Below are 16,182 nucleotides of genomic sequence, written 5' to 3'. Positions count from 1 at the left end.
CACGAAAGATAAAATTCAAACTTCTGTGTGACAATTAAGATCCTCTACAACTTGGCATTGGCTTGTGTTTCCAGCCTTTGTGCTCACTGTTTGTTTTTTTTTAAATAAACATTGTATGTATTTAAGATGCACCACATAATGATTTGATATACATATATAGTAATAATCACTATGGTCTAGCTAATTAACATACCATCTTCTCACGTAGTTACCTTCTGTGTGTGATGAGAACACCTGGCGTCAACTCTCTTAACAAGTGTCCAGGGTTCCCGTTGTGGCTCAGCAGGTTAAGAATCCAACATAGTGTCTGTGAGGATGTGGGTTCCATCCCTGGCCTCACTCAGTGGGTTAAGGATTCTGGTGTTACCGCAGCTGCAACTCCGATTGGACCCCTAGCCTAGGAACTTTCATATACTGCAGGTGCAGCCATAAGAAGAAAAACAAAACGAAACCAACACTGATGATCAGTATTCAATACAGTGTGAAATATTTTCCTGTGCTGTACATTAGATCCCTAGACTTGTTCACCCTACAAAACTGCAACTTTGTATCTGTTGACAGCATCTCCCCATTCCTCCCACCCCCACCCCCAAACACCACTGTTCTACTTTCTGCTTCTATGAATTTGTTTTTTTTTTAGATTCACATATATGGGAGGTCGGGCAGGTTATCTCTTTCTGTGTTTCCCTTATTTCACTTATATAGTGTCCTCCTGGTTCATCTATGTGGTTGCTAACATTACGATCTCCTTCTTTTGTAGGGCTAAATAATATTCCACTCTGTGTGTGTCTGTAAATTTCTTATTCCATCATCCACTGATGAATACTCGTTTTTCCCTATCGCCATGCTTTTTAAGATCAGATAAGATCAAAGGGTGAAAACAAAAAAATTTAGAAATTTGGAAAAGTAGAATTTCAACAGATTGTTATAATGTGTTCAGTCATGAAAAACATTATCCATAAGGTAACTTATGCCTGTATTGCTATTACATTATGTAAAAAGTTATCAAATACTTTATGGAATGATAGAAAATTTTGAATTTTGTATTAAAAGGAAATCCATGCACAGGAAATTCCAGAATCTTTCTTACATTAAAAATTTTTAACTAATTTTACAGGATAATTGTTGAAACTGGCTACTGAGGAAGCACTGAACATGACTTTAAAAATGGCATCATTTACCTTGCTTTGGATAATAGTTAAAAAAGAAATACCCTGAGCTTGATGAAATTTCTTTAAAATCTCTTTGTCCATCCCTATTTTACTCCTGTGAGACTGATTTCTATACAATGGCTTGTTAGAACAAAACACAGTAATAATTCAGAGATCCTTTTCCTCCTGCGACTAGCATTATCATCAATCCAACCTAAATATATAAGATTTGTGTTCATAAATGTATGTATTGGAGGGAAAAGAGGGGATGAAAAGTTTTCAAACTTGACTCATGCAGTGAAAATCTATACACCCATTACCTAGGTTCCTCAATTAACATCTGTGTGTACGCTACCACGTATATATCCATGTACCCATTTCTCCCTCCCTCCATGACTCCAGCTTTTTAAAAGGCATTTAAAAGTACACTGTAAGCATCAGTACTCTTTACTTCAGCCCTGGGTACTTCAGCATCCCTAGCGTTAACTGGAGTTCTGTATTTGTTGATGGTTCTTTTTTTATTCCTTCAGGTCATTTATACACAATGATGTGCTCAAATCGATAGCGTGCCAGTCAAAGAGTCTCAACAAATGTCTTGGAAACCACTGTCAAAATGTTGAGCAGTATAACCTTCTCAGAACATTTCCTCGTGTCCTTTCTGAGTCAATTCACGCCCCCACCTCACTTCTATTTTTTTTTTCCCTACCGTACATTACTTCAACCTATCTTGCATCCTACAATATACATGCTTTTGTGTCTGGCTTCTTTGACTCAGCATAAGCTTCCTGAGATGCTTTGTGTAGATGTATACTGCATTCCTTTCCATTTTTTAAAAAAGTAAATAGATTTTTATTCACAATTTCTTTGCTAACTAGAATAGTTAAATGAAGAATAACAAGTACTAAATCAGATTGCATTTTTCTTTTTTCTATATTTTCCTGTTCCCTACTATTTATTTATTTATTTATTTATTTTTATTTTTTATTGTTAAAACTTTCCTGTGTATTTTTGAGTAATATTCTATGTTTGAATATATTAGTGTTTGTTTTATTCTCCTGTTGATTGACACATTGGCTCTTCCCACGATGGGGTTATTATGAGAAAGCTGCTATGAACATTCTTGTACCAGATTTGTAGAGTGTTCTTTCATTTTAGTTGGAAAAATACCTAGCAGTGGTTTGCTGGCTCATATGGTAGTTTTCCTACCAGCATCTATGCGAGATCCAGTCACTTGACATGATCACTATACTGTGTCTCTGATGTTATTTATTCTGTTGTGTGTGTAGTGATATCTCATTAGGTTATAATTTGCATTTCCCTGAGTCCTAATGAGTTTCAGCAGTTTAACGTGTGTTTATTCACCATTCATATATCTCTTTCCAGAATATTCCAGCTTATTTTTTCCCCAAACTCTGTCATTTAAACTGTCAGTTATTTCTTTAATTTTTAAATTCTTTTTTTTTTTTTTTTTTTTTAGGGCCTCACCTGCAGCATATGGAAGTTCCCAGGCTACGGGTCTAATCAGAGCTGTAGCTACCAGCCTATGCCTCAAACCACGGTAATGCCAGATCCGAGCTGCATCTGCGACCTCATCACAGCTCATGGCAACACCGGATCCTTAACCCATTGAGTGAGGCCAGGGATCTAACCCACATCCTCATGGATAATAGTTGAGTCATGATGGGAACTGAGTTATAATGGGAACTCCAGTTATTTCTAATTTTAACTCTCATTTTTCCAATATAGCACAAGTATTGATTGCACAATGTATACATTTTTTTCCCAAAACAACACAATTACTAAGAATGATTTAATAATTTAAATCATTTATCTTGTACATAAGTTTTCTTTTTTCTGAAATAGTAACCATTCTCATACACTCAGCACCTCTGAAGCAAGTCTTAACATTGAGTAGAAGGAACACCAAATTAAAATGTGAAAGTTAGGAGTTCTTGCTGTGGTGCAGCGGAAATGAATCCAACTAGGAACCATGAGCTTGCGGGTTCGATCCCTGGCCTCGCTCAGTGGGTTAAGGATCTGGCGTTGCTGTGGCTGTGGTGTAGGCTGGCAGCTGTAGCTCTGATTTGACTCCTAGGCTGGGAGCCTCCATATGCTGCAGGTACGGCCCCAAAAAGCAAAAAAAAAACAACCAAAAAACAAAAAACAAAAACAAACAAAAAAACAAAACAAAACAAGTGAAAGTTATAATTCTGTAATCTAAGGAAATATTAAAAATTATCGTCACATTTAAATCAGGAAACATACTAAGATAGCTTAGGAAGTTTGGCCATTTAAAAATTGTGTGTAATTTGTCTGTTAATTATTTGAGTTGTAGGAATTCTAGATACATTCAGGATACTGGTTCTTGTCAGATACATGTCATAAAGGTAATTTTCTTTGGTCTGTGGCTTGTTATTTTCTTCAGTGTCTTTTTATGAGTAGAAGCTTTTGAGTTTTTTTTCTTTTATGGTTATTGCTTTCCGTGTTCTTAGCCTACTCTGGAACTATGACTATATTCTATTACACTTCTTCTGGAAGCCTTATAGTTTTAGCATTTACTTTTAGTTCCATGATATATCTTGAACTAATTTTTGTGCATGGTGTTGGGTAGGGGCAAGGTTTCTTTTTTTCCATATGAACACCCAGTTTATCGGCACCATTTTTTTGGAAAAGATTCCTCTTTCCTCACTGAATTGCATTAGCACGTTTGTTAAAAATCAATTGACCACAGGCGTGCCTATGGTGGCTCAGTGGAAATGAATCTAACTAGCATCCATGAAGACACAGGTTCGATCCTTGGCCTCACTCAGTGGGTTAAGAATCCAGCGTTGCCGTGAGCTGCGGTGAAGGCCAGCAGCTGCCACTCTGATTCAAATCCTAGCCTGGGAACCTCCATATGTCGCAGATGTGGCCCTAAAAACAAACAAACAAACAAACAAACAAATCAATTGACCATATAAGTGTGAGTATTATCAAAACTTGTCCCTCAGATATGATTGTGGAACAACAAAACAGATGTAACTAGAACAGCAGTTCTCTGTAGTAATTGTCTAAACACAAGTTTTGCAATTATTTTTATATATTTCTGTTCTGATTATACTTATTAAAATAGAATTTTATGTTCCTCAAATCTAGTAAAAAAATCTAGACTGTATTTTGTGTCTTTTTTATTTCATTTTTCCAGTAACTCATTTTATTGCCTCTACAAAAGGATAGATCTATGGTAGGTGGGAAAAAAGCAAAGTATCTTTCATCACAGTACTTTGAGGAACTCTCAAATTCTCATCACACAAGTCCCTTAGTGTGTTAATAGGCATTCTGTACAAAGGGGCTCCATGAAAGCCTCCACATCAGCCTCCAGACACAGCACCCTTGTTCATCTCCAATCCCTGCTTCCCAGCTTGGAAGCTGCTAACCAGTCTCCCAGGCCAGACACATCCCCCCTCAGCTGGTACTACTCCCAGATCTTTCCAGACCCCCACCTGGACGGCAGCTTTGGGGCTCAGCAGCCAGACTTCATGTCCATGGAGTCTGCGTTTCCTCCATGAAGCTCCACCTTGGAGTAATGGGCTTGGGGTCTCCTTCCCAAATGGGGGAGAGGCACATGTCCAGGCAAACCTGGGGGGAGGGGAGCAAACCGGTTCCCCCTGCCATGTCATCTTGTCCCCACTGCCTTGCTGTCCCCCCAAGGCCTCTCCCTGCTCACCTCTGCACCTGCCCTCCTCTGTGTGGGGCTGTGTCCCCTCAGATGGCATCTCCTTCCAGGGGTGGCTGCAGGGAGGAGAGGCCAGACCCCTGTTTCTTCACGTTGCTATGAATGAGGCCATGGCCCTGGGAGGGTGTCTTGGGTTCCCAGAGCTCTGAGCTTTGGTCGTGGGCTCGCACCCACGGGCCCTGCTGCAGTGCTGGGCTGGAGAGCACAGGGCTCAAAGCCACAGCTTTGGCACAGTTATCTGGATGCCCACTCCTAGTCATGGGACCTTAGGGAGGCACTTGATTCCCACAGCCCCAGTCTTCTCATCAATAACTGAGGTTAGCTATGTGATCCACAATCCCTTTTCTGAATCCCTTGGTGTCAGATATGCTCCCAGAATTCAGAATTTTTCAGCATCAATCATGTGACGTGGTACATCTCCTCTCTATGACGTAACACCCCCCTGGGGTCTGAATGTACCTTGTCATCAAACACCTTTGTTTGTCTCTCTGCAGCTGAACTTTGGAACATTCACTGGAAGCAGAGTAAATAAAACCCATAGATTTTCTCATGTCTGTTCAGGTCCAATTTTGTCACCAAACAAATGTTTAAAAATTCCTGTTCTGTTTTCATAACCGAAGGTTTGGGAGTGCAGACAGGGTCCATGTTATCTTGTGTCTCCATAGATAATGACACACAGCACAAAGCGATCCAAAGTGTACATGGGTTTGAGGCCAGACCACACCCAGCTGTGAGGTTTGGGATAAGACCAGTCTCCTGACAAGGCCAAGGGTGACGGGTGGGGAGATTAATTCCAGAGCAGCTGTGCTGTTCCCCAAGTGTCTGGGCCATCGGTTCAAACACCAGAGAACCTGAGCCTCAGCTGCCACTGGCCCCTGAGCCTTTTCCAAGCATCTGACTTCATCCACCTCCAGAGCCAGATCTTTCTCTGGTGGGTCCTCGGTGAAGACCACGGCCATGCTGGTGGCAGTGACCGGCACGACCAGCGTGACCACCGTGTGATTTTCCTCAGGCCTGGGCTCCCCAACCATTATGCGCTGCTGCCTCCGACGGCTGCAGCTGCTCTGCACCTGCGTGGCCTTCTTGCTGGGGGCCAGCGTGGGCACTTGGAGCGGGGCCCTAGGTAGCTGGCCCATGTTCATCTGGTGCTTCTGCTTTGTCCTGACCTTCATCATCCTCATCATCGAGTTATGTGAGCTTGAGGATCGATTCTCCTTTTCCTGGGACAACTTTCTCACCACCTACAACTGCTACTCTGCCCTCCTCTGCCTCTCAGCCTCCATCACCTACCCCATCACCTACATCCAGTTCTTGCCTGACAGCCGCTCCCGGGACCATGCCATCACCTCCACTGCGTTCTCCTGTATTGCTTTTGCCGCTTATGCCATGGAAGTGGCCTGGAACAGGGCCCAGCCCAACGCAATCACCAGCTACATGGCCACCGTGCCAGGGCTGCTCAAGGGACTGGAGACCACCGTGGCCTGTGTCATCTTCGCTTTCATCAGCAGCCCCCACCTGTATGAGCATCAGCCAGCCCTGGGCTGGTGCGTGGTCGCATATGCCATCTGCTTCCTCCTGGCAGCCGTGGTCCTCATGCTGAACCTGGGCAAATGTGAGAACAGGCTGCCCATCCCCTTCCACATTTTCCAGCTGGGGCTGACCCTGCTCTCTGTCCTCCTCTATGCCAGCGCGCTGGTCCTCTGGTCTCTCTACCAGTTTGATGAGAAGGTGGGTGGCCAGCCCCCACGCTCCAGCAATGTGAGCTGCAGCCACGAACCCATCTACTCCATGTGCGCCTGGGACCAGCGACTGGCTGTGACCATCCTGACTGCCATCAACCTGCTGATTTATGTGACTGACCTAGTGTTCTTGGCCCTGAATTTTGTAAAGGACTGAGGTTTGGCCCAGAGACTCCCGATTGCTCCTCTCATCTGAAGTTTCTTTACCGAGTTCTGACGTCCTCCAAGGGCCTCTTCCTGGACCCCTCCCTCCCTTCCGGTGGCATATGGACCCCCTTGTCTCCCTCTCTTTCCTCTTTCCTCCCCTCCTTCTGCTCTGCCTCCTTTTCTGTTTTGTCTGGTGGCCCAGGTCCTGTTTCTCCTCTTTCTCTTGCTCCTCTCATCTGTTCTACATTTAATTTTTTTTATTATTATTATTTTTTGTCTTTTGTCTTTTTAGGGATGCACCCGTGGCATATGGAGGTTCCCAGGCTAGGGGTCGAATCAGAGCTGTAGCCACCAGCCACAGCAACGCCAGATCCGAGCCAAGTCTGCAACCTACACTACAGCTCACAGCAATGCCGGATCCTTAACCCACTGAGCCAGGCCAGGAATCGAACTCTCAACCTCGTGGTTCCTAGTAGGATTTGTTTCCACTGTGCCAGCATGGGAACTCCCTTTTCTACATTTTCTGCTCTTTGGTTTTTTTCTGGCCATCCTTTGTTTTCTTGTCGTCTGTGTTCTGATCCCCTCTTTCCATTTTCCTTCTCCTGATCAGTGGGAACCCTGAGACTTCTCCCTTCTCTGCCCCACTGCCCCCTCCCCACCTCCTAAGGTGCTGAATGCACATCACACAGCCTTCTGTGCAGCTCTTCCTACCCTGGGCCTCTGGAGGGCTCTTGTTGCCAAAGCTGCCTGTCCCCGCCATTTGTGCCTTAGTTAGTGTTTGGGTGTAAATTTAGGGGGTGGGGACCCCTTTTTCTATGGGTGGGGACCCCTTTTTCCCAGTAGAGCAGGATGTACAATGCACCTCCCCTTTAAGTAAAAAAAAAAAAATCTCTGGAGGTCAATAATTTCCAGTGGCAGGAATCTTAAAGCAGAGACCCTGGATCCTCAGGTGCCCAGTGCTCAGGTGCTCAGCCCCCACCTGAGATGGACTCTAGAGTTTGTGCAGGCTTACTGAGCAGCCACTGCCTAGAGGCCTCTTAGAGGAAGCTACTTGCTGGAAAAGCAAAAAAGGAGCTGGTGAAAGACTGCAGGGTCTTGAAGACAACTGTCTGAAGGATTTGTCAGGGGCAGCGACGTGGCCCTCCTGCCTCTGTGTTTAAAACTGCGTGTCCTGTCTTTGCAGGGAGAAGAAAATGGCCACTGCCAGCCTTAAAGCCCATGTGAGCCTGGGATTTTTTTCTTTATTTTTCTAGTCAGGAGGGCAAAAATTATGGGATGGCTCAGTTTTTCTATTATTATTATTGAAATATAATTAAAATGCTGTTTTAATTTCTGGTATACAGCAAAATGATTCAGATGTGTGTATATATACACATGATGCAGATGTGTATATATACACATGATGCAGATGTGTGTATATATACACATATATATTCTTTTTCATATTCTTTTCCATTATGGTTTATCACAGGATAGCAAATGTAGTCCCATGTGCTATACAATAGGACTTTATTGTTTATCCATTCTATATATAATAGTTTGCATCTGCTAGTCCCAAATTTCTGATCTAACCCTCCCCCACCCACCACCATTGACAACCACAAGTCCATTCTATGTCTGTAAGTCTGTTTCTGTTTCACAAAGTTCATTTGTGTCATATTTTAGACTTCCACATGTAAGTGTTATCATATGGCATTTATCTTTTTTTCCCCTGATTTCATTCAGTACAACAATCTCTAGTTGCATCAGTGTAGCTTTAAATGGCCATTCATTCTTTGTTATGGCTGAGTAATATTCCGTGGTATATTAATACCACACCTTCTCTGTCCTTTCATCTGTCAGTGGACATTTAGGTGGTTTTTATGTCTGGGTTATTGAGAATAGCACTGCTATGAACATAAGGGTGCATATCATATATCTTTTCAAGTAATAGTTTTGTCTGGATATATACTCAGGAGTGGGATTTCTGGATAATGTGACTACTCTTTTTAGCTTTTCAAGGAATCTCCATACTGTTTTTCATAGTGGTCGTACAATTTACATTCCCACCAACAGTGTCGGAATGTTCCCTTTTCTCCAGCATTTGTTATTTGTAGACTTTTTTTCTTTCTGTCTTTTTTTTTTTTCAGGGCCCCACCTAAGGCATATGGAGGTTCCCAGGTTAGGGGTCAAATCGGAGCTACAGTTGCCAGCCTATGCTACAGCCACAGCAACATCAGATCTGAGCTGCGTCTGCGAACTACACCACAGCTCATGGCAACGCCAGATCCTCGACCCACTGAGCGAGGCCAGGGATCGATCCTACAACCTCATGGTTCCTGGTAGGATTCATTTCTGCTTTGCCATGGCAGGAACTCCTATTATTTGTAGACTTTTTAATGATTGCCCTTCTGATGGTGGGAGATGGAAACTCACTGTAGTTTTTACTTTGTATTTCTCTAATAATCAGAGATGCTGAGCATCTTTTCATGTGCCTTTTGGCTACCTGTGTGTATTCTTTGGAGAAATTGTCTATTTAGTTCATCTGACCTTTTAAAATTTTTTTATTGGAGTATAGTTAACTTACAATGTTGTGTTAGCTTCAGGTTTCACAGCAAACTGAATCAGTTATACATATACATTATACATATATCCATTCTTTTTTGATTTTTTTCCCATATAGGCCATCACAGAATATGGAGTAGATTTCCCTGTGCTATAAGAAGGTCCTTTTTACTCATCGATTTTGTATATAGTAGTACATATATACAGAGTAGTAAATTCCAACCTCCCAACTTATCCCTCCCCATGTGTCCCCTTTGGGAACCATAAATTTGGTTTTGAAATCTTTGAGTCTGTTTCTATTTTGTGAATAAATTCTTTTGCATCATTTTTATTATATTCCACATATTAGTGATTTTGTATGATATTTGTCTGACCTACGTCACTTAATGTGATTATCTCTTGGTCCATCCATGTTGCTGCAAATGGCATTATTTCATTCTTTTTTTATGTTCATTAAATTTTTTTTTTCTTATTGAGTTGATGAGCTATTTGCACATTTTGGAAATTAAGCCCTTGTCAGTCGCATCGTTTGCAAATATTTTCTCAGTCTGTGGGTTTGTTTTGTTTATGGTTTCCTTTGCTGTGCAAAAGTTTGTAAGTTTGATTAGGTCTCATTTTTAATTTTTGGTTTATGTCTATCCGCTTAGGAGACTGACCTAAAAAAACATTGGTATGATTTATGTCAGAGAATGTTGTGCCTATGTTCTCTTCTAGAAGTTTTATGATGTCTTAATTTTTAAGTCTTTAAGCCATGTTGAGTTTATTTTCATGTATAGCATGAGGGTGTGTTTTAGCTTCATTGATTTCCATTCAGATGTCCAACTTTTCCAGCACCACTTGCTGAAGAGACTGTCATTTCTCCATTGTATATTCTTGCCTCCTTTGTCAAAGCTCAATTGGCCAGATCTCACTGTCTAACTTCACTTAGCATAATTTCTAGGTCCATCCATGTTGCCACAAACACCATCATTTCATTCCTTTTTATGGCTGAGTAATATTCCATTATGTACAAGTATAAGTGCAATAAAATTCATTGAATTAAAAAAGAAGCTTTGTTGACCATAGGTGTGTGAGTTTATTTCTGGGCTCCCTATCCTGTTCCAATGATCCATATGTCTATTTGGGGGCCAATACCACCCTATTTTGATTACTATAGCTTTGTAGTATTAGCTGAGGTCTGGGAGGGTTATACCCCCTGCTTTGTTCTTTTACCCCAGGATTGCTTTGTGATGGCTGTTCTTCAGGGGGGAGTTTCTTTTTACTTTTGGGGGGAAGGTGGTTTGAGTGAATGGGGGTTGTTGCTGCCATAGTGAAAGGAATTGTATAGCTTGAGTGTATGGTGCACACGCATATGTGTTTCCATGCACCAGCTGATTTTTGTTGCTGCTTCCTGCTTCTCTCATGCAATGGGATCTATATAAATGTAGAAATATACATACATATTTTTTAATTACCTGGAGCTTGTGGTTCCCATCATCCCCCGCTATGAGCATAGAAAGAAATCTTATCCTTTCTTCCACATTTATAATGCTCTTTTTTTTTTTTTTTTGGTCTTTTTGTCTTTTTTCTAGGACTGCAGCTTTGGCATGTGGAGGTTCCCGGGCTAGGCATCAAATCAGAGCTGCAGCTGCCAGCCTAAGCTACAGCCACAGCAACACAGGATCTGAGCCATGACTGTGACCTACACCACAGCTCATGGCAACGCCAGATCCTTAACCCACTGAGCAAAGCCAGGGATAGAAACTGAGTCTTCATGGATACTCGTTGGGTTTGTGAACCACTGAGCCCTGATGGGAACTCCATAATGTTCTTTTTTTTCAACCTCAGTATAAAGATAAAAAAAAATGAAACCAACAAAATCCACAGATCCTAACTGCCTGACATTTGACTGGAAATCCAAAGCAACCTAACTCTTAAAGGGGCTCTGCCAGCACCTGGATGCTTCTTTTTAAAGGTGTGCGCTTTGTGTGTGTGTGTGTGTGTGTGTGTGTGTGTGTGAGAGAGAGAGAGAGAGAGAGAGAGAGAGAGAGAGAGAGAGAGCGAGTGCAGGTGTGCTTAAGACTAGCAGCCCTTTATGTAACCGTTGACCGGAAGGGCACCATAAACCTTCTTCTGCTTTCAGATGTAAAGGCTCAGAACCAGCATCCTTGTGTCAGCAGGGCCAAGGGGCCAGGCCAGCAGAGCTGTGGGGGAAGGGAGGGGAAAGACCCTCAGGGCTGCCTCTCACTCCTGACCTGGGATGAAACTTGAATTCTTCACCCAGGGGCAGATTGGGTGGATAGAGAGGGCTCACAGGAGGTGGTTCCCATGGCAGGAAAATCATAAGAAGGAATGAAATAAAATTCATAATTTAAGTTAAGACAAGAAAAAAATGTATTTGGCCAAATATATTTAGGACTGGGTTAAAAAGTTAACATCCTAGGACCTTAAATAGAGGAGCTATGCATTATAAAATTACCAAAAGAGATATATAGCAGGAAGTATTTCTCAAACTTATATGACCAGGGAGGTCTTTTCTTCATGGAGCATCATGGACCAGGGTTCCATGCAAACCCTTTGGGAACCATCAGTCACATCTTCGCCCCAGAGTGGTCAGCATTGACTCAAAAGGCTCTAACAAAATCCCTTTCCGCGTGGTGGTCCATCTCATTTGGGAGCGGGTTTATTCCTTAGGGGATGCAAAGCCCACCTACCCTGCTCTCTGGAGCTGCACAGAGCATCCCAATTCCTATTGACTGGAGAATCCTCTCAAAAGTCCTCAGGTGTCCTTGGGTCTCCTGTCCTCTCATCCACCAGATGGATTTTCTCAGCATTAAGCCAGGTGCTCCTTCAGGACAGGAACTGGACTTTGCTGTGGAGTCTGCAGTGCCCAACACACAGCAGACACGTGGTAATAGTTGCGTAGAACACAAATGAATGGCATCTACCCCAGTTCTCTCAGGCACTCCTCAGCTGTACCCCCATCTTCAGACATTGCACCACCCTGACTGCCACCACTGATGAGCTGTGGAGCCACATGTGGTGGCTTACACGTTTCCTGTGACATTCAGTCTCCAGTGTTCCTTGTTCCTGGACACTTAGCTCTCCAGGTCCCTCAACTCATATATAATATCGTGATGACAACTTGTTCCCACCTCAAGGGCTTTGCATGAGCTGTTCCCTCTTCCTGGGAGTGGCCACTTCTTTCTTGTCTTTCAGTTCCCTTCCGAATGTCACCTTTGTGGAAGGATCTTCCAAAGCTACCTCTGCCCAGCATGCTCCATTCCAGGTCCCCGTTGTGCTTTTTTCATCATGCTTGTCACTACCTGAAGGTACCTTCCTGGAGTATTTAACAAGCTTATTGCTTTGTCATCTGACATTCTCACTGGAGCTGTGCTGCATGGGGACGGCTACCAGTCTCTGCTGTCACCTCTGGGTCTCTGGGCCAATCTGTCCCCAGCACAACGTGGACCAGTATGTACTGGACAAATGAACAACCAATATCTGTCATCATCAGAGGGAGACATGCACACACAAGATAATTACTACAATAAAGGGGATGGGAGGACACTTTGGTTGCTGATGGATATGTTTATGGCCTTAATGGTTTCATGGGTATGTTTACCCCCAAACTCATCCAATTTATACACAGCAAATTTAGACATCAATTATACCTGTTTAGACATCAATTACACCTCAAAAATAGTTTTTAAAAAATGAAAACGTGGTTAGGAATCCTATATGGTAACATGGAAAATTGAATATAACATTTAAAAAGACAAAATCACATGATTACAATTAAAATAGTGTAAAAATAGTGAGAGCTCCTCTTGTGGCTCAGCTGTAACGAACCCTACTGGTATTCATGAGGATGTAGGTTCAATCCCTGGCCTCACTCAGTGGGTTAAGGATCTGGCATTGCCATGAGCTGTGGTGTAGGTCACAGATGTGGCTTGAATCCCATGTTGCTATGGCTGTGGTGTAGACCTGCAATTGCAGCTCCAATTCTGCCTCTAGCCTGGGAACTTTCATATGCTTCAAATGAGGCCCTAAAAAGACAACAACAACAACAAAAATTTATGTGGACATAGATTACAGAGAACCACGTGTTTGTATTACTAAAATAAAATCTATTTTGGAGACTTGTCACCCAAGACAACACAGGTGCTGCTTCCACTGTCACCATAGAGCCTCCTGTCCCTGTTCATTCTTGCTCCCAGGGACAGAGCGAGCCTTCGAGTAGCTGACCCTCTAACAGAGGCTGATTTCTGAGGAGCTGCCTCTGGCCGCCTGGCCAGCGCAGTGCAGTCGGGCCCGTGAGAGTCCCTTGTCGCCTTTCTCTGTGTGGTCATTCACTGGGATGGGCCTGCCTGGCAGAGAATTCTAATTTCCTGAGAAACATCAGAGCCTCTAGAAGTGTACAGGCTTGGCACCCAGAGCAGGATAAAGAAGGAGGGACACATTTCTGGGTGCTCTTTAGGGGACCAGAGTCTGCCTCCCTGTCGCTTCAGCCTGCGTCCCCTTCCCTAGGCTTCCTTCCCAAAGCCCCTCAGTGCTGGGTGCCCAGAGGGAGGGGAGGGGTGCTGGGGGCACCTGGGACAGGTCTGAGGTGGTTAAGGGAAGGAGGGAGTGATGTCACAGCTGTCCTCGGGGGCATCAAATGACTGCCACTCTAGCCTCTCAGCATCATCAAGACCAGGTGAATATTTGCTCCCTAAATATTTCCTAAATCAGCCCCCACCCTCCACCCCTGAGGTGTCTTTGCTCAGGACACATCATTGCACACTTGGACTGTGGGATTAACCTCCAAACTGGAAGTTCCCATCCTGGCTCCGTGGAAATGAATCTGACTAGCATTCATGAGGACACAAGTTCGATCCCTGGCCTTGCTCAGTCGGTTAAGAATCCAGGGTTGCCGTGAGCTGTGGTGTAGGTCACAAACACGGCTCAGATATGGCATCACTATGGCTGTGGCTGTGGTGTATACCGGCGGCTACAGCTCCAATTCGACCCCTAGCCTGGGAGCTTCCATATGCTGCGGGTGCAGTCCTTAAAAGACAAAAACCAAAACCAAACTGGCCACCCAGCTTCTCAGCTTCCTCTGTTCTGTTTCCTCCTAATAGCCAGAGTGACAGATCCCAAGCGGGCAAATGATCGAATGGCTCCTCTTTAGGGTATATCACTGAGGCATCATCACTTACAGCTAAACTTCAACTTCTATCTCTGGTGTTGAGGCCCATCCACGTTGGGCCGTATCTGCTGCTCCTGCAAAGCCTCTCTGCCTCCCTTCCTCCCTGCCTCGCTCAGAGAAGAAGCAGGAGCTTGTGGTCTCTGCTCCCAACGTGCTGCTTCACAGAAGGGCAAAGGCTGACAAGTCTCAGGCTGGGAACAGTGGGAGATGGAGCTGGAGATGGAGTCAAGACAAGTTAAGAGTTAAGAAGGCAAAGAAGAGAGGAAGAGATCTAGGATTAGATGATTTGTTCAAGGATCTCAAGACTCTTCAGGGGCAGAGTTGATGTGTCAGCAGCTTGGATGTGGGAAGGGCTGGGAAGGGAGAATGGAGCGTGGAACTCTGGGGGCTGGTCTTTATGCTCGTTTGGATGAGGAAGGAAGCTTTGGGATAGCACCAAGTAAGGAGTTAGAGACGAGATATTTCTGTAAAACCAGGATCACGTGCTCTGCAGCCTCAGGACAAAGGGGAGACAAAGGAAAACTAGGAGCTTTGGTGAGAGCAAAGGGCAAGGTGATTATTTGCCTCTGTAAGAGTTTTGGGTTTTATCTTTACGTTTCCCCAGGAGAAATAAGAATCTCAGGTCCTCACTTCTTGTGCGTTGGGGCCCAAACGTGCATGATATCTGAGCTGCAACAACTCCAGTCTGGGAAATTAACATAGTCGGTGCCCAGCAGGCCATTGGCCCAGAGGATCCTGAGCCAGAGCAAAGGCAGTTAGTCTGGGTGAGGGCTCCCAACCCAGGAGCAGGATCCTCAGGGGGAAAGGCTCCTGTAAGACTGGGCTCACGGCTTAATGACAAAGCACATGAGGGGACAATCCATGTGAGTCACAAGAGCTCCAGAGAACAGACGCCCACCTGAAAGTGACAGCAAGCAAATACCCCCAGTATGACACGCACATCAGACACAGATGGCACGAAATAAGGACAGGAAGAGGGGAGGGAGAACTGTGATGGGTTGAACTGCTCGGAGCCTCAGACTGGGTCTCATCTGGAAACACAGACTTTGCAGACATACTTAGGTCAGGATCAAGTGATGGAAATCACGCTGGATGGAGGACGGACCTGCAAGCCAATGCCTGGTGTCTTCATAAGAGAAGAGAGAGATGTGCACACACAGAGGTGACAGGATGAGTGCGTGGAGGTGGAGGGATGGAGGGACTTAAGGGGCCATAAGCTAAGGGCCTCCAGAAGCTAAAAAAGGAAAGGAAGGACCCACCCCTGGCACCTCAGAGATAGCACAGTCTACTCACACCTTGACTTGACAGATGTGGCCTCCAGAACTGTGAGATGATAAATTTCTCTTGCTTTAAACCATCAGACTTGTGGTCACTTGTTGCAGTAGCCCTGGGAGACCAAGATAAACTTCCAGAAATGAAAAATAGCATCCATGTCTTATTTTTTAAAAGTTTACAGAAAAGGTTGCACACCTGCTCTAGAGTGTGGAGGTCCCATGATCCAAGGCCCCCTGGAAATAATCCTGTGTCCCCCACTGTCTGAGACTCACAGGGGAGGAAGCACTGATCTAGAGAAGGGTATTCGGTCCAAATGCCTACAGGATGGAGGAGGGAAGGAAAGAAGTAATGGGGATGGAGAGGACTCAGGCCACTGGAGAGGACCAGCCGCACATGTTGGGGGAGGGGGAGAAAAGCAGGATGCAGGGTGCATGACGTGGA

The 16,182-nt window shown here is 44.3% G+C and overlaps 1 protein-coding gene across 1 annotated transcript; it reads left to right on the top strand.

The window, feature by feature from the left end:
- LOC100153863 (myeloid-associated differentiation marker-like) lies at nucleotides 5,623–6,900 on the top strand. The gene has a single exon (XM_013997061.2). It carries the CDS (start codon nucleotides 5,899–5,901, stop codon nucleotides 6,760–6,762), a length of 864 nt encoding a protein of 287 aa, XP_013852515.2. The 5' UTR covers nucleotides 5,623–5,898; the 3' UTR covers nucleotides 6,763–6,900.

This window comes from Sus scrofa, chromosome 7 (assembly GCF_000003025.6).
Source record: "Sus scrofa isolate TJ Tabasco breed Duroc chromosome 7, Sscrofa11.1, whole genome shotgun sequence".
Lineage (NCBI taxonomy): Eukaryota > Metazoa > Chordata > Mammalia > Artiodactyla > Suidae > Sus > Sus scrofa.
The sequence above is the reverse complement of the archived record's forward strand: the minus strand, read 5'-3'. Positions and strand labels throughout refer to the sequence as shown.

Coding starts and splice junctions, on each gene's coding strand:
- LOC100153863 (XM_013997061.2), top strand. CDS start 5,899: ATGCGCTGCTGCCTCCGACGGCTGCAGCTGCTCTGCACCTGCGTGGCC.